Here is a 22,079-nt window from a genome sequence, read left to right as displayed (position 1 = left end):
GAGACCTGTTTTTAAAGTTTAGTCTGAACTGTACTCTCTAGAATAATTAATAATAGACTAGTGAAGAATAGCTCAGAACTGTTTAGGCTAGTAATTAGAATGATAAACAGTGAAGGTTTCAAAGAAAACCCAGCTTAATATATCACATATTCTAGGCCAGTTGGCCAGACAAAATCTAGTTACTCAGAATATAAAATCTGTAATTTGACTGTAGAAAGAGGTTAGTTTCTTCCTATCGATCAGGCTACTTCAACAGTCATTATGAATAACATTAAGTTGTACCTGACTTCCTCAGGATCTTAGCTTGCTTCCTTAAAAGTGCCAGCAGTAGGCCTAAGAGCCCAGAGTCACGGAATATATCACTGAGTAACAGGTCCTTCTTGGTCATGGTGAGAAGGCACCGGAGAGCTGTTAAGGTGCAGAATGGCTCTATGTTTTCCTTTATCAAATACTGAACCTTCTTCAAAATTTCATGGGGGACATAGGACAGGTCTAACACTATGGACTCCACCAGTCTGAAGAACTGGACTTGGACTGGGTATGGTTTGAAATGGATTATGTCAATGAACTGGTTGATAGGTTGTAGTGTCCATTCCAGAAGAAAGAAGTTGACTGTGTCCCAGGCCCATATGGTACTGATTGCTGCCAAGATTCTTTCGCACAGGTACTGATTATTACTTTTCTGGAAAATAGACTGCAACACCTGAAAAGCCTGAAGGTTTTTCACTGTCATTCCTGTGGGATAAAAACAGGTGAGATCATTTTTATGTCAATGCTATTTCAGACTGCAAGCACCATAACTACAATATTAAATCATGTCTGAGAGTAGAAAAGAAATCACAGACACAAGGGATGTGATTTGGAGGCAGATTCTCAACCTTGGATCAGGACCCTACAGCTGATACAGTCAGTTCAGCTTGATACAGGGTCAAGTACATAGATCAGAAGATTCCATCTTCTACTCTTCCCACCATATTAAGACACAATGAATAGAATGTTGTTCTTCTATGGCCCGCCTACATAACCACATATATATATACTGTACCAGAAGACCGTGTCCATTCAAAATTAAAGTGTGGTAATTGCGGGTGTACAATATTGCCAGAAACTTTCAATTCAGATTTTCCACAGGTTGTAAGGCAAGTCAGCATGCCCAAGATCTCCTCTAGATAGGGTTCTCCTTCATTTTGCTGCAACCCTTCACATCTAGGAACAAAATTTGGGACAGTCATGTTCATGCCTTAGTAATGCAAATATTTTGGATACATCACCAGGTCATGAGCACATAGGAGCTACCCATTTTAGTCCCTGCTCCTTCCCAGCCTATTTTGCTGTCTTACTGTTTTATTCTGTGACTTGTTTAATCATCTTACAAACAGTAACTTCACACCTGGGTGGCACATTCTGAATTAGAACAAAAACTGAAGAAGAAAACTGAAGTGCCACTGTACGTGACTTCTGAAGAAAAGGAAGATAAATGTTGAAATTTAGCCTAGTTACATGTACTTAAAAAAAAAAAAGTAATAATCTCAAAAAATTCTTGTTTTGGGGAGATAAAATTTTAATTTTCTGAGAAATCAAAAATTAAATCAGGCAGTTCACATTAAAAGGTAGGCATGTTGTTGGCACGGTAAGGGACTAGCTGAGATAAAAACCAGAAAAATCTTAGCCCTTAGGGAAAAATATTGCATTTCCTGAGCTTTGTGACTCAGACATGGGGATGGCATGTCTCTCCTAGTAGGGAAATAGCTTGAACTGTAACCCCAGATTTGCTACAGTTTAGACTGAAATGAGAGTCTTTCAAAGGCAGAGAGCTGCTTATCATGTCATCCTATTCTGTACAGCTTAGAGGGATCAAATTTAAAGACAACTGTAGTATCTAGGCATAGATAGTGGTAGAGCAAGGGACTGATACTGGAAGCTGTGGAAATGTTGGAAGAAAACAAAACAAATGTTCTGGTTTAATCCAAACAAGAAGGGGGGGGGGAGGGGGAGGGGGGCGGAATCCAGGGCAAATGCCAGTATCCATTTTGGAAGGAAAGCAAGTGGTCAGCAAGATTCTTTTTACCTGAAAAAGAAATCCCAGACATCAGAGAAGAGGAAACTTGGTCACACAAAATGTTCAGGAAAGCAGCTCTCTGTCTCTCTTCTTCTGCCAGTGTATACTGACAAGGGAGATTAATCAGAAGCCCTGAGCACTTGTATGCTATTTCTGTCCCACATCACTTTCAAAGGATGGGGGCAGCCGTATTCCTTACTGATAAAAGACTGGGTGTTTCTGTCTTTATGTGGTCCCAATTTAATCAGAAATATACATCTACACAGAGGTTATTTATAAGGGAGAATTAGTCAATCTACAGTAACTAAAGAAAACACTGCCAGAAAAAGACCAGACTTTTTCCAATTGTAAGTTAATTATGTTGTGCCATCCAAAAATCATGAGAAATCACACTCACCTACAGATACCTTTGGATTCATGATTCAAATTACAGTCCCCTAGATCCAAATTACAAAATACTCCCCTCAGACTAACGTACTGGACAGGAACTAAAGTTCTTGCAAGTGTTGGAGAAGAAATAAAAGAAATACACAGAAAGAATAATACAAGAATACACAGCTACAGGTTGGGCAGAAAAAGATTCAGAGCAGCCCTGTGGAGAAGAACTTAGGGGTGTTGGTCGATGAGAAATTGAACATGAGCTGGCTTCAGGGTGTGCTTGCAGCCCAGAAAGCCAACCATATCCTGGGCTGCATCAAAAGGAGTGTGACCAGCAGGTCGAAGGAGGTGATCCTGCCCCTCTACTCTGCTCTCGTGTGACCTCACTTGGAGTATTGTGTGCAGTTCTGGTGTCCTCAACATAAAAAGGACATGGAACTGTTGGAACAAGTCCAGAGGAGGGCCACGAGGATGATCAGGGGACTGGAGCACCTCCCGTATGAAGACAGGCCGAGGAAGTTGGGGCTGTTCAGCCTGGAGAGGAAAAGGCTGCGTGGAGACCTCAGAGCAGCCTTCCAGTATCTGAAGGGGGCCTATAGGGATGTTGGGGAGGGACTCTTCATTAGGGACTGTAGTGACAGGACAAGGGGTAACAGGTTAAAACTTAAACAGGGGAAGTTCAGATTGGATATAAGGAAGAAGTTCTTTCCTGTGAGGGTGGTGAGGCACTGGAATGGGTTGCCCAAGGAAGCTGTGAATGCTCTGTCCCTGGTGGTGTTCAAGGCCAGGTTGGACAGAGCCTTGAGTGACATGGTTTAGTGTGAGGTGTCCCTGCCCATGGCAGGGGGTTGGAACTTGATGATCTTCGGGTCCTTTCCAACCCTAACTACTCTATGATTCTATGATAAAAGGCAAAGTCAGAATGGAAACAGCATTAAACTAAGATCTGGAAATGCTCTCTTCATATGATATAAAAGAAAACCAGAACAAAGTTCTTAAGTGCTTTCTAGGGAAGTGGTATAATGTACTGTTTTGACATTGCAAACTCAGAACCTGGTTAGACAATGCAAGGAGACAAGGAGAGTAAAAGATTCTACTTTGTACTTATTAGAATAACTAGTGGTTTTTTTCCTGATATGTTCATATTCATCTCAGCTCCGAAGAACCACCTTTTCAGATATAAGTTTGTGTGGGGTTTGTTTGTTTGCTTGTTTTCTGCACAGCAAGGAGATTAGGTTTCCCTCCCAAAGAGACTATTCTTGTATTCACCTTAACTGTGACATGTCTCTGACCTACAACCGCTTTAATATTAATTGATGAAGAACCTTTGTCTTGTGTTCAGTAAGTCACTGTGCCACTTGTAGAGACTAACTTCTCCTACTGTTAATTTGTGTTATGGTTTCAGTAGAATTTATGTACTGCTTCCCTTCCTAAAACAGCAATGAAAGATCCAGTATTGAGGTCTTTATTACTGGCTTTACATCCAGACAGGATTACCCACATAAGCCATATTGTAAAAAAGACCACTGTGGGTTCTGGAAACAACTTTTTATCACCCTCTAGAATTACACTCAAAACCTCTCTACTTACCTCAGTAAAATTTTTAGCAGGAGTTGGTAGCCATCATTGTTTTCAAACTCTGTTAATAAAGCTGAGGATATGGGATAGGAATCTTTCACAAAGCACAAGACAATACTAGCAGCTTCACACACATCACAAGCAGGTAGGGTATCAGCCACTTTAAAGAGATTCTGAATAGCTATTTTAATGCAGTCCACAGCTGTGGAGAAACGATATAGCAGATATTTAAGAACTGACAGTAAAACAAGTTCAAATTTACTAACAACAACAGAATATCAAGTCTGAAAAGTTATTTCCCAGTAAAATGGCAGTCAGTTAACTCTTCTCCTAGAAAGAAAAGACAAGAGGATATATGAACATCACATTCATTTCAGAGGCTACATGAAGAACATTTCTGGTTCTAAAGTAGGTGTGCATTTCTTTACTTAATCCCCAGAAGCTTATTCAGTCTCAGGAGTGTAAACTTCCAAAACATACACTCACCAAAATTCATATGCAGTGAATCCAGCCGTCTGATTACAAGGCAAGTAGAGGCTGATATATTTGTCTTGGACTAAGTCAGTCACACATTCTAAGCAGAGTTCAGAGATTAATTCTTTGCTCAATAAGGCATACATAATGGAATATACACGTGCTGCTCTGAGCAATGAAGCCTAGTTTTCCTATCTAATCTGAAGGCCAGTCCTTCCAGGACAGCTTCAAAATGTCTCAACAGTTTAGTACTTTAAGAAATATTATTCCTCAGTCTTTCAATCTCACCCAGGAAGCCAAATTTTTACTTCGAAAAATAAAAATACCTTCATGCAGTTACTCCATGAAGCGATGTACTGAGAGTAAAGTCTGGATTATAGAATTTTAATTTTGTTTTTAATTCTAAGAAATTGAGACTCATTGTCTTTGCACTTAGTAACAAAAAATTTCTTACACTAGTAAAACTTAGGAAGAAAAAACTTAAACCAGTCATAAAGTTGTCCCAAAAGACTCCATTCCTCTGGCAGTGCCCTCAACTTTGTTTTTAGAGCATGCACGAGCCTTAGACTCACACACTGAGTCATGCAATCATAAAAGAAACATGATACCATTATCATTTCCTGCATTACTGTTATTAGATGGGATTAGCCCTTGCTTGTAATTTTACTTTTTTCTGTAGAAAAAACTTCACTTTCCAGATGGCTATCAGTACTACATAAAGCTCCCAAGAGCCCATGCTTTGCAATTGAGTGTAGAGATAAAAGTCTATCCCAGGGAGATTCTTCTTGAGATTTCATTCTCAGTGGAGCTATCAGAAAAGGAATAGTCAAATTTTTAAGCCAAACCTTGTAAGTACACAATGCTGTTTTTGGTCTGAGCCTTTGAAATTGTTCTCAGCACACGGCCTGTAGGTACTTTCCAGGAGTGGCTACACTGGTCCCAGAGGGAAGCAGTTGCTATAATTAATGACTGAAGCTTATCAGCTGCCAGAAGTTCCTCTACACCTTGTTCCTCTCTGTACATGTTGAGCATTATCTGAAAAGCAAACAAACATCAGCTACTATAAAAACCTTTACAAATACCTGGGAGGTAAAGAAATACCCACTTGGGGGGGTGGGGGGGTGGGATTGGGATATTGGGGATTACAGTTTGATACTAATGCCTAATAATAATGCCTCCTAATACTAGGAGAAAAGGTGAAGTGAAATGAACAAATAGAACTACCACTAGGATATTTTCCATGGATTTTTTCCCACTTAAAGTCATGGTGTTTTGTTTAGCAACAACAAAAGATATAAAGTGCACCATCTCAGACTGTTTTATACTTCTCCTCTAGCTTCTGCACTAGTTTTCAGTCCAAATTTACTCCTATTTTGGCAGTTTGAGTAAATCACCAGCTAAAAGCCTAAAGGAACATCTCAGTACCTATGGCAAATGAACTCCTTCTGGAGAGTTCACCTCACCTTAACAAGCATTTCCTGAGTTTGGGTGTCATCCTCACTTGTATCTCCATCACTGGTTTTCTTCAGAGGAAAAGTAAAGAAAAGGTACAGGCACTGCATCAGAGCTGCTGGAAGGCCAGATCCAATGATATTCCACATAGTTCTCTAAGTAAGGAAAAGAAAAATCACATCCTCCAGAATCTGACCACAGTTTCCTTGCGTTTCAACACACTGAGTGTAGTCACGGCAGATGAAGAAGTTGAGCATTGTATCCATGCAGGTGTTCTAGGGCACACAAATGTGTGTATATATACATATAGCATGGCTGTACAAATCCACTTGTCAGAAGTAAACACTGTGTTGCTATAAGTGTTCCTAGGACTTCCCACTCCATCTGAACTACAACTTTGGCAGAGATACCTATTACATCCTGCATAAGGAGAACTACAGTCAATAAAGCACACAAACTGCAAACTAACTAGCAACTAAAATAGGAAGTCCAGGAGCAGTCATTGACCCCTTTATCATTAATTCACAGGACACCTTGCAGCTATAGAGGCCTGGTATATTAAAAGCACAAATTCTCCATTCCCTCCTTGACCCACCATAGCAATTTAGCTATAACACCTTTGCTTTTGTAACATACTGAATAGCTGCACACGCACTTCTAATTATAGCTTTTATAAATACAAGAGATACTGTTCCTCTACAATATTTCCCGACACTTATTTTCTTCCCATCTTTATTATTGCTGTGTATAACTTACTGAGAAATCTCAGTGTGCCTGCTTGGCACACAATAATGATAAGAAAAATCAGCAGCAAATTAAACAGAGAAGTAAGGTTTGTGATACGAAGTTTTGCAAGTGTTTGCGCCACAAAAAATATCAACATCTTATATCCATGGAAAATGCGAACCTCACCAGGAACATCATGCTGTGACTAACTATATATGGTTTTATAGAGCTCCTTATGAAATGCAACATGTCCACTACAAGATGATTTTATTTTCATGTATCTGAATAAGAATGAGACAAGCTGCTCAGCTCAGTGTCAGGGATGCCATACAGTGTTCAGAATGGCTGTACGAACAGAGCTTCTGAAATGCTCTGAAATGCTTCAGAGTGGGAAGCTTCAGGATGGAAAATCCAACCACTTCATTACCAGACAGACAGATCCTTAGTAGTAATCTTTTTGATACATAACTTGGAGTGACAAAGGAATGTTGAAGAGCAGTGATATACAGTAGAAAAATAAAATAAAATCAGGGGAATGCTAGAACAAACTGCCCAATGATCAAAACAAAAGGTACTTGAAAGTACAGAGGACCTACTTCCCTCTTTTAGAAAAGCCTGGACTATAAACCTGTGGGTGTGTCCTCCATCAGGCTTCATACCCCGGGCTTGCTGAAGCACAAAGCGTTGGAGATAACATAAACATTACTAAACTTAGGTGTTCCACTGTTGGGGTGGCTACCCAGCTTCTCAAATAGAAAGGAAAAAAACAAAGACAAAATACCAACACCCCCCCACACACACAATCTGTAGTAACTTCTCTTACCAAGTCAGTCTGTGAGAGCAGATACACTGATTTCAGCAGCAAATGGCCATCTTCTCCTTCCCCTTTCTGTCGCAGCAATTGCTCCAAAGCCAGACGAGCTTCCTCTGTTGCCACAAAAACATTAAACTTTAATTCCTTAATGAAAGATGAAAATTCTGTATTCATCCTTTCTTAACAGGTGTGACAAATTTAACAAAATTACAGTAGCAGGAGTCCATTGAAGTGAGTAGAAGGACATAAAATTATTTTGATTCAGCATCAGGCTCAGGTCAGTTTGTGTAAACTATGTATTTCAAATTGACAAGCTTCACTGGGAATAGCAGCTCAGTACATGAAATCTGCCAACTGACCAGTGTATGACAGCCACCAGGAAAGCCATGTGTAGCTAGCAGTATTTTTCTCATTAAAGAAAGCTCCTCGGAATAGTGTATAGCCTACTCTTTTACTGCATAGCTGCAGTATTATACATTTCAAGCTACAGAAGTTCCAAAACCAAAGTCACCATGGCATACAAGGCCAGCTCTTCACTGGTAATCATCCCAAACTAGGATGCTGCATCAAAAACTAGTATGTTTATGCTAGCTGAACCCTACCAAAAGATCTGGCTCGCTACTCTTAGCACTTTCCTCTTTCCCCTCATGGTAAGCACAGATAACAGCTGAATGACAGCACATTGCCAGAAGTGGATCCAGTGGTTGTGATAACAGATGATTACCTGCAGGTTTGCCATTGAGGGTCCTCTTAATTTCTTTTGTCAGAAGCTTGGAAACCTCACTTGCTAACAGCTGCATGTTGGGGAACACAATTACTCCAGCAGACTGTTCCCAGGCCTGAAATCCAAGCATGACTGTTAAGTCTTTTTGATATATCATGTTTATGGTAGATTGAGAAGTACAAATAAATATAAACAAACATAAAGCTAGTATTCGCCTCCAAAATTCCCCTCCCCAGCCAGTGTAGTCCATTAAGCAGTATTTACGAGACAGGCAGGATCCTGATACTAAGGATATAGAAGTCAACCAGGAACTACCTTTTGAATCACATAATGTACCTACTAGACAGCATTTACATGTTTTCTACACTGAATACAATCAAAACAATGTGTTTCTCATAGCTCCTGTATCACTGATTATTTATATCGAAAAGCATGGTAGCCCCTTTCAAAATACAACATAAACAACCTGTACCCTCAAGAGGTTGCAGCTTTTTGGTTTGGGGTTGTTTGTTTGGGTTTCTTTTTGTTATTGTTGTAGATATTTTTAATACTTTCAACAAATTTCTGCCTTTCAATTCTCCTCCATTTTGGGAGGAAAGTATGGCTCAAATTCAGAATTTCTTGCCGTACAGAAATAATCTTTGTTGCAAAGTAAGGAAATAAAACTTCAGACTACAAATAAAAATTTGAACTACAGACCAGTCAGTCTCACCTCTGTGCCTGGCAAAACCTTGGAGCAGATTCTCCTGGAAGGCATGCTAAGGCACATGAAAAACAACAAGGTGCTTGGTGACAGCCAGCATGGCTGCACTAAGGGGAAATCCTGCCTGACCAATTTGGTGGCCTTCTGTGATGGGGCTACAGAACTGAGGGACAGGAGTAGAGCAGTTGATGTCATCTACCCAGACATGTTCAAAGCGTTTGACACTGTCCCACATGACATCCTTGTCTCTAAATTGGAGAGACATCAATTTGATGGATGGACCACTCGGTGGATAAAGAACTGGCTGGATGGCCGCACACAAAGAGTTGTGGTCAATGGCTCAATGTCCGGCTGGAGACCAGTAACGAGTGGTGTCCCTCAGGGATCGGTGTTGGGACCGGTCTTGTTTAACGTCTTTGTCGGTGACATGGACAGTGGGATTGAGTGCGCCCTCAGGAATTTTGCCGATGACACCAAGCTGTGTGGTTCAGTTGATAAGCTGGAGGGAAGGAATGCCATCCAGAGGGACCTTGACACGCTTGTGAGGTGGGCTGATGCCAACCTTATGAAGTTTAACCATGACAAGTGCAAGGTCCTACAGCTGGGTTGGAGCAATCCCAGGCACAGCTACAGGTTGGGCAGAGAAGAGATTCAGAGCAGCCCTGCGGAGAAGGACTTGGGGCTGTTGGTTGATGAGAAAATGAAGAAGAGCAGGCAGTGTGCACTTGCAGCCCAGAAAGCCAACCATATCCTGGGCTGCATCAAAAGGAGTGTGACCAGCAAGTCAAAGGAGGTGATCCTGCCCCTCTACTCTGCTCTTGTGAGACCTCACCTGGAGTATTGTGTGCAGTTCTGCTGTCCTCAACATAAAAAGGACTTGGAACTGTTGGAACAAGTCCAGAGAAAGGCCACGAGGATGATCAGGGGACTGGAGCCCCTCCCGTATGAAGACAGGCTGAGAAAGTTGTGGCTGTTCAGCCTGGAGAGGAAAAGGCTGCGTGGAGACCTCATAGCAGCCTTCCAGTATCTGAAGGGGGCCTATAGGGATGTTGGGGATGGACTCTTCATTAGGGACTGTAGTGACAGGACAGGGGGTAACAGGTTAAAACTTAAACAGGGAAGTTTAGACTGGATATAAGGAAGAAGTTCTTTACTGTGAGGGTGGTGACGCATTGGAATGGGTTGCCCAGGGAAGTTTTGAATGCTCCACCCCTGAGGGTGTTCAAGGCCAGGCTGGACAGAGCCTTGGGTGACACGGTTTAGTGTGAGGTGTCCCCGCCCATGGTGGTGAGGTTTGAACTTGATAATCTTCAGGTCCTTTCCAACCCTAACTATTCTATGATTCTATGATTCTAAAAGGAAACATTGGGAAAGGAGCTGAAAAAACAGCTATATGGATATGGATGTGATTTTACAGCAACAGGAGTTGCCTAACCAATCTGGCTATGAGGTTATGATGTAGGCTTCCAGGCCTGGAGTGACACCCCTTCCTGGCTAGGAATTTACGTCATTATAAGCCAGCTTACATTACTAGTACAGGTCGGTGCCAGTAGCAAAAATGGCACTTCTAAAATGCTGAGATGATGGCAGTAAATGTTTACCAGATCAGGATTTGTAAACATTTCCTATGCTATAATAAGCACCCCTATTTAGAGTGGAAGGTATAGGCCTAAATGCATAACTAGCCAAGGAAAACAAATTTATGGACAAGTTTATAAACAATTTATACATAAGTTTATGTGGTATATTTAAGAAAGGACAAGCAATTAAATGCTAAACTGACAATAGTAACAAGAGCAAGTCTTGACGGTTCTCAGCTCTGAGTATAACAAACAGATCCCCTCTCAAATGTTTCTTAGCCTTGACTTTGGGGGAGGGAGGAAGATAATTCAAAACTAATATAAAACATTGCAGTAGACTAATACTATTGCACCCAACTCTGAGAATCAGGTACCATTACTTTTACACAGAACATCTAACACTACACGCATCAATGTACTAGCAATAATGCAGCATTCACCCCTAAATACAAGGCTGAAACACCTTTGTACTAGAAACCTTGAAAATTTTGTATACAAAAGTCTCCTTCTTTTAAAAGCTCAGAAAAATCAAGCTGTAAGGCCAGATGAGGAAAGGAAGGTAACAGAAATAGTAAGACATCTGTTCTAAAATACTTCGGAGCAGATGCTCCATAACACTGTCTGCCAAGAAATTAGTGCAACTCTTTGTGAAAGAACATCCTCTACAAACAGTATTTCCTTCCCTACCATTGCTTTTAATTACTTGTTCTTTCTTTGCAGATGGCAGCTTGTGGACAAGCTATTTCTCTCCTCATGAATTGCCAGTCATCTGTTGGCAATTGGGCAAGCACTTTTTATTCATTTTACTGCATTGGCCTCTGAAACTGCACCCGACTTTTTTTTTTTTCTGGGCTACAAATGTGTGAACTGCAATCACACAGACTACCTATCAATTAATTTTCAATCAATCAATCAATCGTCATTATTAAAAAAAGGGCTAGTTTTATTCAGATTTTGACCACAAATGGTTTTAAGAGAACCTCAGCTGCAGGAGTAAAATTCACCAATTCCTGCCCTTCTGAATAAGAAGTGAGGGAAGATCTGTAACGAGCAGAAGCAAGCTGGGCAAACACAATGACAAGAAACCTACAACCACAGAATACACAATGCTTGTCTTAAGCTATACTCTTTTCGTAGGAAAGCAGTGATTTCCTGCTCCTCTGCCTCAAAGAGAAACACGCTCTAAACACTTCAGAAAGGACCTGTTATAATCATTCTTCTGCTAACAGAAAGAGCAGACTAAATTTTAAAAGATGCAGCATGAGAGCAACAATTGGCAAATGCTATCACTGTGCAAATACTTAGTCTATCTCACTATAGACCAGGCCACTAATGTTCTGATTTGATTTTGTTGGTGATCTTCCTCACTCAAACACCAGCCTCTAGAATACACTCCTCTAAAGCAGACTTAATGAGTTCCATAGTCATCTTTGAGCCTATAAAAAATCTATATCTGGAAGAGTATCTACCTGACTCCATTCTAGGATATCTGCCTCCAGAGGAATCTCAAATAATATGGTACCAATGTAATCTGATTTTCTTTCTTCTTCTTAGTCTGTTTCTACATGTTTAAGATTTTGTCACAAGGTCCCTGTGTCTGTTGTTGCCATCTGTCCTTCCTTTTCCATGCTCCATGGACAGATGCTAGTTCAAAAGCCATCCATATAATAGAACATTCTGATACTTTCTGAGGCCCCCAAAGGAAAGATAGAAGGCACATTAAAATGACTCCCAGACTAGGCCTGAATTACAAGCAGATGGCTAACATTTTCCTCCTACACCTTTTCCTTCTACATCAAGGAGTATCAGTGAGTAATGAGCCCCTACACCCCAGGTGGCTCCTGGTTAGTGCCCTCTCTCTCCAGCCAACTGAGTAAGAGCTAAAGCACTCTGAAACAAAAGGACAGAGATGCACTGGCATCTGCATAATCAAATAAGAAAAGGAAAAGCAGGAGATGAAAATCCCCCAAGGAGGAAGATGACTTATACAGAGTCCCCTGATAAACAGGAGGAAGTGGTTTCTGTAGGAACTTTGTAACATGTATAACTCAAACTGAGATGTGTTTCCCTGTCCTGGGTTCAGCAGTAGCAGTCATTTTTCTCCTCCTTGGTAGCTGGTGTAGTGCAGTGTTTTGACTTTCAGCTCGGGAACAGAGCTGATAACAAGCGATGTTTTGGTTTGGCCAAGGACTTTGTGAGCCTCATGCTCTGCCAGGGAGGAGGGGAAGCCGGGAGGAAGCAGAGACAGGACACCTGACCCACTGACCAAAGAGGTATTCCATACCACAGCACGTCATGCCCAGGATGTAACTGGGAGTTAGCCGGAAGGGCTGGGAGACTGCAGGGTTGGAGGAGGTATCGGTCAGAGCTTGGTCGGGCTGGGGGGGGGCGAGTTATCGGTTGGCTGGTGGTGAGATGATGTATTCTCTTCCTTTGTTATTTCCTTTATCATTATTATCATTGGTGGTAGCAGTAGTGATTTGTGTTATACCTTAGTTACTAAACTGTTCTTATCTCAACCCGTGGGAGTTGCATTCTTTTTGATTCTCCTCTCCGTCCCTCTGAGAGCAGGGGGAAAGCAAGAAAAGGGGGGGAAGTGAGCGAACGAGTTACCTGACTGGGTTTAAACCACGACAGTTCTTTTAAAAAGACTAGTCGAGTGCAGCAGTGGGAGTGGAGAAAGAACAAAGAAATCTGTAACTGACTGTGATCAATTAATTATAAATACCACTGCCATCGGACCAGCCTGACCAGGGCCTTAGCGCAAAGAAGAGGGCTGGTACATGAAGGGAGTACAAGTCGTATGGTGAAGTACAAGATGACTCAAATCTAAGGGGCCAGGTCCTCCACAATGTATTCCTTAATCAATGGTGTGAGACCAAATTGCTCTAGCCATTCATCTGAACCTAAACGCCTACAAGGCACTGTGAACTTCACTGATACATCAAAGAAATGCGAAGGGGAAGAATCCCTCTCTTAGGACACAAAATCAAGTGGTAAGCTAATGAGAAGTTCACATCTCTATTTTGAATATATTCTGTAGCTGAAATATCCTTTAGGAATTTAAAATCCCCTCCTTGTGAACATTACTGCATTTCAGGAAATCACTTTCTACAAGCCTAAAGTATGTGAAGTTCAGCTATACAGAAGGGATATAGTATACACATGCACAACATTGCATGTCCCTTAGCGATACTCAGCTTGCCTCCTGGGGAATAGCTGGCTTTGATCCCACTGGTACTAAAGTTTATTTCTCATGTGTCATGAAAAATAAGTTATTTCCTGCTTTGCTGTCCAACTTTTAATTCCTAACACTTCTAGATTTTATAGCTTTCATCACCTTCACTCAGTAACAACTTCCTCAGTCCTTTGAAAGTTTCACTCCAAAAAATGACCTTCACGTGGAAGGCATTCTTGCTATTCTTACTTAGTTAATGATCAGCAGATCTGAAGTTGTTCTATATAATCCCATCTTGCCAACACTTGCTTACTTCAGATTCATTGTATGGTATTTAAAAACAAGAAACATCACAGAACTCAGAAACCTTGACATCTGGGAATTTGTATTTCATTGTAAATTTCAGACAGGACTATCTCAACAGAAGAATTTCACAAAAAGCCTGCAATACATTGCTTACAAGAGGAGGATGGAGCAGTTTGGAGAGACAGCTTGGATCTTCCACAGCACAGCTTATCTTTGTTGTGATGAATTTATATGCTCAAAGCATTAAGGCTATATGTTTTCTATGGACCTTAGAGAGAAAGGAAGACAGAAGGTCTGAAAACAGCTTTAGGAAAAGCAGAATAGATGGCTCTTTCTCAAAGCGAAAAGATTGTATCTTCTTGTTGTGCTGTCTCAGAAAAGGAGAAGTGCTGTTTTTGGTGTGACATTTAAAAGGCAGATCTATGGCATAAGAAGGTGAAAACTAATATCAGTCCTCATATGATTTTAAAGAACATTCTTTGAAGGCTGAGGAAAGAATTCTGCCCCTTTGCAAAGCCAGAATTTTTGAGACCTATTAAAGCAGTGGTGAGCTCCCAACAGAGCCAAGCCTGCCCTATTACGTGTAAGTGCCATAAGCAGAGAGAGAGATTTGTTGCTGGTGACAGGCACATATTGCAGAGAAACACTGCTTATGCTTAAATATAGCCTTTGGTTCAGGAGGAATACTCTTCTATGCCAACAAATACAGAAGCTGAGGAAGTGGTGAAAAATGCAAGTTTTGTTCACTATTCACAAATATCTATAGGCTATTTAGATGAGAAGGATGCTTCTGTGTCTCCAGAATATGAACTCACTGCCTTTTCAGACCCTTACCTTCCTTTTTTTTTCTGGACTGCCTTGGACCAAGGCAAGCTTTTACTTGAACACAGCAAACTCTTCACCATAAACATGACTAGATCCTACTCACAATTTAGTTGTTTGCACCACACTGACACTGAGGGACCTATTTCAGTGCTGTTAACTGACGCTAGCATCCACAGTGATTTCAGAGCCCTGCTCTGCACAATGACTTACAAGCTTCATAGATTCATGCTCCATTCAGATGAGTGAAATGTTTATGCTTTGTTGTCATGGACACCAAAGATTTCATAGCCCTGAGCACAGTGGTTTCCTTGCACACGCAGTTCAAGGTGTCCTTCTCACTACAGTATCACTTTTATGCCCCATATAAATGGTACATTCTATGTTCCATTTAAACAGGGTGGCCATATCATTAACTTTTTTTTTTTTTCACCTACCCACTGACTTGTTTTGTGAAAACCAACACATCTGGGTAGGAAACAGTCAGATCTGAGTTCGGTCACTCACGAGTACAGATGGTTGAAATATGACATCATTAAAATATTGTTTCACTAAAAAAAAGCTTTTATTTTCTTACCAAAAGACATACACAGTGAGAAAGTGTAAAAACTCAGATTTGATACCCATAAATACCCAAGGTAATTCAAGAGAAAAACAATTCTTCTGTACTACAACATGGCCACGGTACATTTAAATATAGGCCAGGTTTTCTGCTCCTCTCAGTACAAGCTCTGCTACTTTGTCACTATATGGTCCATTCAGTTTCCTATATGTTTCACAGACAAGCAAAACCCATTCATAAGGTTTCCATTCAATACAGAGCTCTTCCAGTTTCATCTTTTAATATGACCATCTCAGAAATTCTTTGCTGATGGAAGGGCATGAGGTAGGCCATCCTGCTAACTGAAATGTTCTAGTTCTTAGCTGTTCTGAGCTGTCCCTCGCCCACAGTATAAGGGTTGACCTTCCTCTCCTCATGCCACAGTTTCCTCATTTCTAACACAACTTCTTTCTCAAAACCTAAAATTAGACTTTAGCACTGTCATTAACCCAAAAATTCTATCTTAAGTCTGTAACCCTGCATTCCCCCTAACTGGCTGCATTCCACAACTACATTTTCCCAGACTGAAACTGTGCTCAGCCCCCCACTAAGTGTGTAAAATAGATGGGCAGACATGAAGTGATCTCTTCACAGGGTACTCACTTTGAAACATGCCTATCTCATCAAAATATCCCTTGACTCCAAGAACAGAATTTAGCCACTCATGAAAGTAAAGTAGTGCTCCCTCATATATTCTTCGCATGCTAACATAGCTGGTTAGTTAGATAAAACACTGTTTCCCTAAGCTCCCAGTGGAATAAAAGTAATTATCCCCTAGACAAAGGGATCATGCTCCAGTTAACTCCACTGGCAGATAGAGCAACAGAAACTCAAATTTACACCCTTGGCATCTGCAACAAAGACAGGAAGGAGAACCAACCTTTAAGAAGAGAGGAAGAAAGTCCAGCAGCCTTCTCTGTTGCTCTTCGGGGATTAGAAATGGAGCCAGCTGCTCATACTCTACAAACTGTTTTCCTAGAGTCTCCCACCGAAGGATATGGCTCTGAGGTGGCTTGTCTTTGCTGTTTGCCTTGTCTTTACTGTTTGCAGGCTGTCCTGGCATTTCAGCTTTGTCTCCATCATCAGGGCTTTGCTCTTGCTTTTCTGCTTTGCTGGGCGAATCTTCCAGCTGCCACATGAGTTCAGCTGCATTGTCCATGCTGAAATGAGACCTGAAGGTAAAATATGGTGTTATTTACAGTCAGTATCATTTCTTGCCAGTCAACTGTCTCATGACTAGACACTAACAGTTTTAACCATTGGAAGTGTGGAGTTTAGAAGTATGAAAACACTGGCAGCCACTGACTCTTCTCCAGTTATGATGGCAAAGCACTTTGCTCCTGGACAAGAGCATTACCACCTTGCAATCACATGAACAAGTTCTCTCCCGTGAAACACATGTCCATTTGCTGCACAACTCATTGGGCTTTGGCAGAACAAACTGGGAAAAAAAAACACATGTAAACCAAGTAAACCATGCAGTAAATATGGACTTCAGCCCCAACTTTGCTACTGAGACAGATGATCTCCCTATACTTCAGTCACCCCAATTGCAAAACAAGTCATGCAAATGATGATGATATGCAAAACATATCATCATCAGATCTGCAACAGAAGAACACTACCTAAGAGTCAGATAACACATTTCATTGAATACAGATGCTAAACTAAGCTGCACATCTCTGAAGCACTCCACACCTATAGTAGGGCTGAAGCACTGGCTGGAATAGTAACTCTGTGGAAAAGCCACGGTTTCCACCCATGGGTGTGCTGGCCCAAACAGGCAGAAACATTCAGCTCTTTCATACTGCAGATGTACAGCTCTGTACAAGAGGTAGGTGTTTTTTACCACATTACCTGTTCTGCTCATCCTGTTAACTGATATGCCTCACTGAAGGAGCAAGATGCTTCCAGCAGCCTCATTTCCATCAAATTGAACTTATAAGGGGTCCATTTTGCACTACAGATAGAGGAATCCTACTGGCATTCTCATCTCAACCCTAGGTTGAGAAGAGCTGATCTGCTTTATAACCCTGTTTTCACCCATCATCTTCTGGGAGGTCACTGACAGCCTTAAATCCACAGCAACCCTACTCCTTTGCCATAGCCTTCTGTGAACTCACATGCTACCCGGAGCCTACCTGATGACAATGCTTAACCCAATGGAAATCAGTCACCTCCAGTTTCCAGCAAAATCAGGCATATGCTTATTGATGTCTAGGACATCATCTGACTACTCAAAATATGACACATCATTAATTATCACAGTGTGGGCAGGCAGTTGGGCAGTTTTAACCAAGATGAATGTAGCTCATCACTTTACTAACTAAATATATTGTCTCTTAAGAGCCTAGAAACATTACACCCCCTCAAAGAAAAACACCAGAGTACCTCCATTTTTTTGGAAATAGGTTCCTTCTCTACAGCGTCTCTTTGATTGCTATCCTAGCTTGTCAATAAAAATGCCAAAAAGAAAATTTAATTAAGAAAATATGCCAGATCTGCACTGCAAAGACATACACCTCTTAAATCTTAACAAAAAATATTATGAGCCTGGTTTAGGAATTATGAGCCAACACTAATACTATATTTGGGATTCTCTTCCTTCACTAACCAACAATTATACAACTTGCATACTGCTTGCATCCTGCCCACTCCAAGCCAGATGAACCAGTTTCATTTCCACACTCACACAGTAGCTCCATACAGCAGAGATGAAGAGGGTGACTTTATCTTATCACAGTGCACCACACCATCTGCAGCAAGCTGATGATCCCAGCAGACACCTACACTTGGATGTAAAAGCTGATCCTTCACAGTACAGCAGAGGGAAACTTATTCTACCAGAGCTCATACTCTGTTCTTCACTGGGAGATGGAGTGGTATGAAATTTTGGTCAGCCTCCAAGGATGTCAATCTGGAACTTCCTACCTCAACAACACTTTGTATTCTGCTGCTGTCATTTTCCTTAATTATCTGTGTTAAGACAACACAGCTCTGAGAGCAGAAAAAGTGCAATGACTGTCTGCAGAATAAACAGGAAGACTCTGTTCCTCATGACTGTGTGGGAGTTACATTTGTCATATGTTATACTTAACCCTGGTATGGGTTTTCAGCCCGCTTGAGTCATCATGAAGCTATACAGTGTATTGAGAAAGCCTGGGTATGGTTCTAGAGGCTTCAGCATAGTTCAGAGTTACTTTTTCAATGAAGCTGCTCTCACATCCCAAATGGCACCATTCTTTTCCTAAGGGAAACCTCTTGCCTTGGAAGCTACTCTGCTAAGCCTAAATCGATGCTAAGTAACAAGTAACTCACTCCCCAGTGACTACATTCACCTTAGTCATTGGTACAGAGAAGCCCGAAGTCCTTTACAGAGACATTTTACAGATGGTGAAAGTGAGGCATGGAAAGGTGAAATGAAGTGCTTATGTTGGCCTCAGAAGGTCAGTGACTGACCAAGCAATGGCACTTCTTGAACTGTACTACACTGAATAGCACTGCAAAGGTGTTCACCAATTTTCTCTCTTTCTAGTCATAACTTACTTAGCAGGCCTTTCTTGCTGGTGGCACAGCTAAGGCAAGCAGAGCTGGTCACTCAAAGAAAACTCACTTCATGAATCCGTGTAATGAGAGAATTATTCCCCTCTCTGTGAAAACTATTAAAACCAAATGCGTACACACAGCTTCATTGATGAAGACCTAATTGCAACAGACTATGCAAGACATTTGAGTGCACATGGAAATCTTTAATCTCCAGAAATACGTGAAAGCAAAATAGGATTATGATTTACCTCATTTACTCCAACTGTCCAGACTACCAGAGGCATGTTAGACTAAGTATCAGTCCTTCTGATATAAAATTGTTTCCTTCACTTGCACTATCTGCTTTAAATATTCCTTCTTTAAGTAGCCTTTTCTGCATCTACAGTTTTGTTCAGACTTCTAAATCCTTCAAATTTTCTATCCCTCTTGGATGATAATTATTCTCCTAGACTACTCATAACATCACAGGGTCCAGCATTCCAGTATCTTCAGCTAACAGGATAGCTTACATATTTTGAAAAGGTTTTACATGTTGGTTCTTGCCTACCCCACCATTTGTCCTGATCATCAGTGTAAATTAATGCCTTATTTCAGTTTAGATGAGTTGTAAATATCACAATGATACAAAAAGTAAGGTCTAAACAGTAAAGATTTTAAAAGACATAAAAGTGAAAATATATCAAATAAACCCAATGCTATCATTCAGAAAGTAGTGTCAGGTAACAAAGAGGAAGTGGAACTTATGTATTTTCCTTTTTGCTCTATCTAAATAAAGCCTGTATGAAATCACACTGCAATGTGGCCATGCTTTTTCAAACTGGTTAGACAAAAGGGAAGAAAGGGTTTTTTTAATGAACCATCTTATCTCACAGATTCTATGCCTCTTTGTGGCTCACACCACTCTGTGCTCACAAGAAATAACAGTACCTCATAATGACCACTATGCCAGACACTGACCATCTGCTACTCTCTTATCTCTGTCCCTCCTCAGTTATCTACAACTGCCTTTCTTAAATTATCTACACCTATTAGTTCTATGTCTAGTCATCATACTTTACACATTTCATGAAGCATCATCAAAAGTAGTTAAACTTTGATGTTGCTCTACTTATTTTCTCCAATAAGAGGGCTGCAATGAATTAAAACAAGTAGCAAAATTCAATATCCTACTAAGCCATGCCAAGCCCATTTAATTACAAATTCTATGGGGAAGGTATTCTCTCTTCCTAAGTCTGGCACGGTTCTTTACACAACAAGAGCCTAACCTGACTGGTGCCTTGAAATACAAAGAGCTGACAAAATACAAATAACAGAGGGGTTTTAAAACACTTGTCTGCTTAGAGAAGGTTGACTAGTGTTCAGAGAACTAGCTCTATTTCAGTAGGACATGGCCCCTTCTTTTTCAGCAATATAAATGCAACTTGTTTCAAGAAGATATGACAGTACCAAAGGAGCTGCATTTATTTACACTAAGACTTCATCTGTCCAGGCATATTTTTACTTTTTGAGTTATGTTTAAGCTGGACAAGTCATTTCTGCAGTACAATCTCACAAATAATTTACTTTTGAACACTTAACTGCATTGCTTTTCATGTTTGTTTGAAGAGCATCTTTAGGCAATCCAGAAGTAGCTATAAAATTGACTTTGGCCCTCCCTCATGTACCCACTCTTCATTTTTTTCTGCTTTAAAAGTAGCTTCTAAGTAGCTAATTGAGAGCAGTTTCTTCTCTGACTTCCATACACTCCTACTACAGCCAAGACAGAAATAAAGATACTGGTATAATCGCTTCTGAGATGTGGTCTTCCTGGAAATGAAGTAATGCCCCCATCTCAAGAGCAAACAGAATACTTCTGGTCAGCCACGAACAACCTAATCGTAACAAGACCAGGGCAATTCCAACCATCTCATTAGATAAAGACATACAATTAGATGAAATTTAACAAGTCTCCACTAGCAGCAGCAATCTTATTATCATCCCTAGATTAAGAAATACAAGGAAATCACTGATCTTTTTTCCTCCTTGTACTGAAGTTTAGGGTGAACTTTGACTGAAACCCTTGCTGTTTAAAAATGATCCTACCACAACAAACCAGATGCAGACAGTACTGCAGTTTCCTTCAACAGTTAACAGTCTCTTCCTTTTGTTTTCACAACAAATCTCTGACATACCTAGGCTCCTAGATTCCGCAGCTCCTGTTGAAGTCAATAACAATGTCCAGAGAAATGAGTGTTACTGCTTCTGTCCTACTAGGCATCTTGCTGTATGAAGCTCCCACTCTGCTCTTTAAAATTTCCACTGTGAATCACCTGATTAGCTGCTGCACTTATTTCCTGAGGAAAGCAGAAGTGAAGAGCAAATGAACCACATGCTCAAGACCCACCAAGCTCCCAAAGCAACTTAGAATAATTCAGTTTATGCACAAAAGTGGCGGGCATTGAATGCTTCTCCCTGGGTTAAAAGTAACCAGGTATTTCCCCACATACCATATTCACAAATATGGGGTGTATGTCTGTGGTGGGTGTTGTTTCATTCTGTTTTTAAATTTAAGGTTTTCCAGACTGCTACAGGAATACAGTACCACAAAGCTCATGCTTTCTGTGCAATCTGCGCCCAAACAACAGGCAACAGTTGGAATCCTTCCTCAAAGCCAGAATCCTTAAGATAAATACGTTTGAATGCTGAGGTGAATGCTAAGTCCTTGACCTCACTACTAAAATGGCAAAGACAGCCACTCAGATCAAGAGCTCACTAACAACGTATAGGAGCCTAGATTAACTACAGGACTGGGAGAAGGCTACTTCTCAGTTGTCTAGTTGCTTTTTCTTTGGTCTCTATAATAACACATCTGAAAGGCTTTATAAATGCTTTTTAAGGGGAGGTGGACTTTAAAAATTTTATTCAGGAAATTGAAGTGTTTTCTAAACTGCTTTTCCCTGCAAACTTTATGATAACTTTGAGAATCAGTGGGATCATAGCCTTAGAGTGATTAAGGAGCATGACCAGCAGGTCAAAGGAGGTGATCCTGCCCCTCTACTCTGCTCTTGTGAGACCTCACCTGGAGTATTGTGTGCAGTTCTGGTGTCCTCAACATAGAAAGGACATGGAACTGTTGGAACAAGTCCAGAGAAAGGCCAC

General features: G+C 40.8%; 1 protein-coding gene across 1 annotated transcript in view; it reads right to left on the bottom strand.

Annotated features, from left to right (window-relative positions):
* The window catches only part of WDFY4 (WDFY family member 4), a 154,667-nt gene extending 133,414 nt beyond the window's left edge, over positions 1–21,253 (bottom strand). Inside the window, exons 1-9 of the mRNA XM_062606841.1 lie at positions 21,113–21,253; positions 16,276–16,567; positions 8,206–8,320; positions 7,491–7,594; positions 5,953–6,096; positions 5,335–5,524; positions 4,028–4,217; positions 1,046–1,206; positions 283–735 (exon numbers count right to left, since the gene is read on the bottom strand). Of these exons, the coding sequence (XP_062462825.1) occupies positions 283–735; positions 1,046–1,206; positions 4,028–4,217; positions 5,335–5,524; positions 5,953–6,096; positions 7,491–7,594; positions 8,206–8,320; positions 16,276–16,554 (1,636 nt within the window). The 5' untranslated portion in view covers positions 16,555–16,567; positions 21,113–21,253. The remainder of the gene's footprint in view (positions 1–282; positions 736–1,045; positions 1,207–4,027; positions 4,218–5,334; positions 5,525–5,952; positions 6,097–7,490; positions 7,595–8,205; positions 8,321–16,275; positions 16,568–21,112) is intronic.
* Between the last annotated feature and the right edge of the window lie 826 nt (positions 21,254–22,079).

Source organism: Pezoporus occidentalis, unplaced genomic scaffold (assembly GCF_034315485.1).
Source record: "Pezoporus occidentalis ecotype Australia unplaced genomic scaffold, CSIRO_AGI_Poc_V1 ctg98, whole genome shotgun sequence".
In the NCBI taxonomy this organism is placed as follows: Eukaryota; Metazoa; Chordata; class Aves; order Psittaciformes; family Psittacidae; genus Pezoporus; species Pezoporus occidentalis.
The sequence above is the reverse complement of the archived record's forward strand: the minus strand, read 5'-3'. Positions and strand labels throughout refer to the sequence as shown.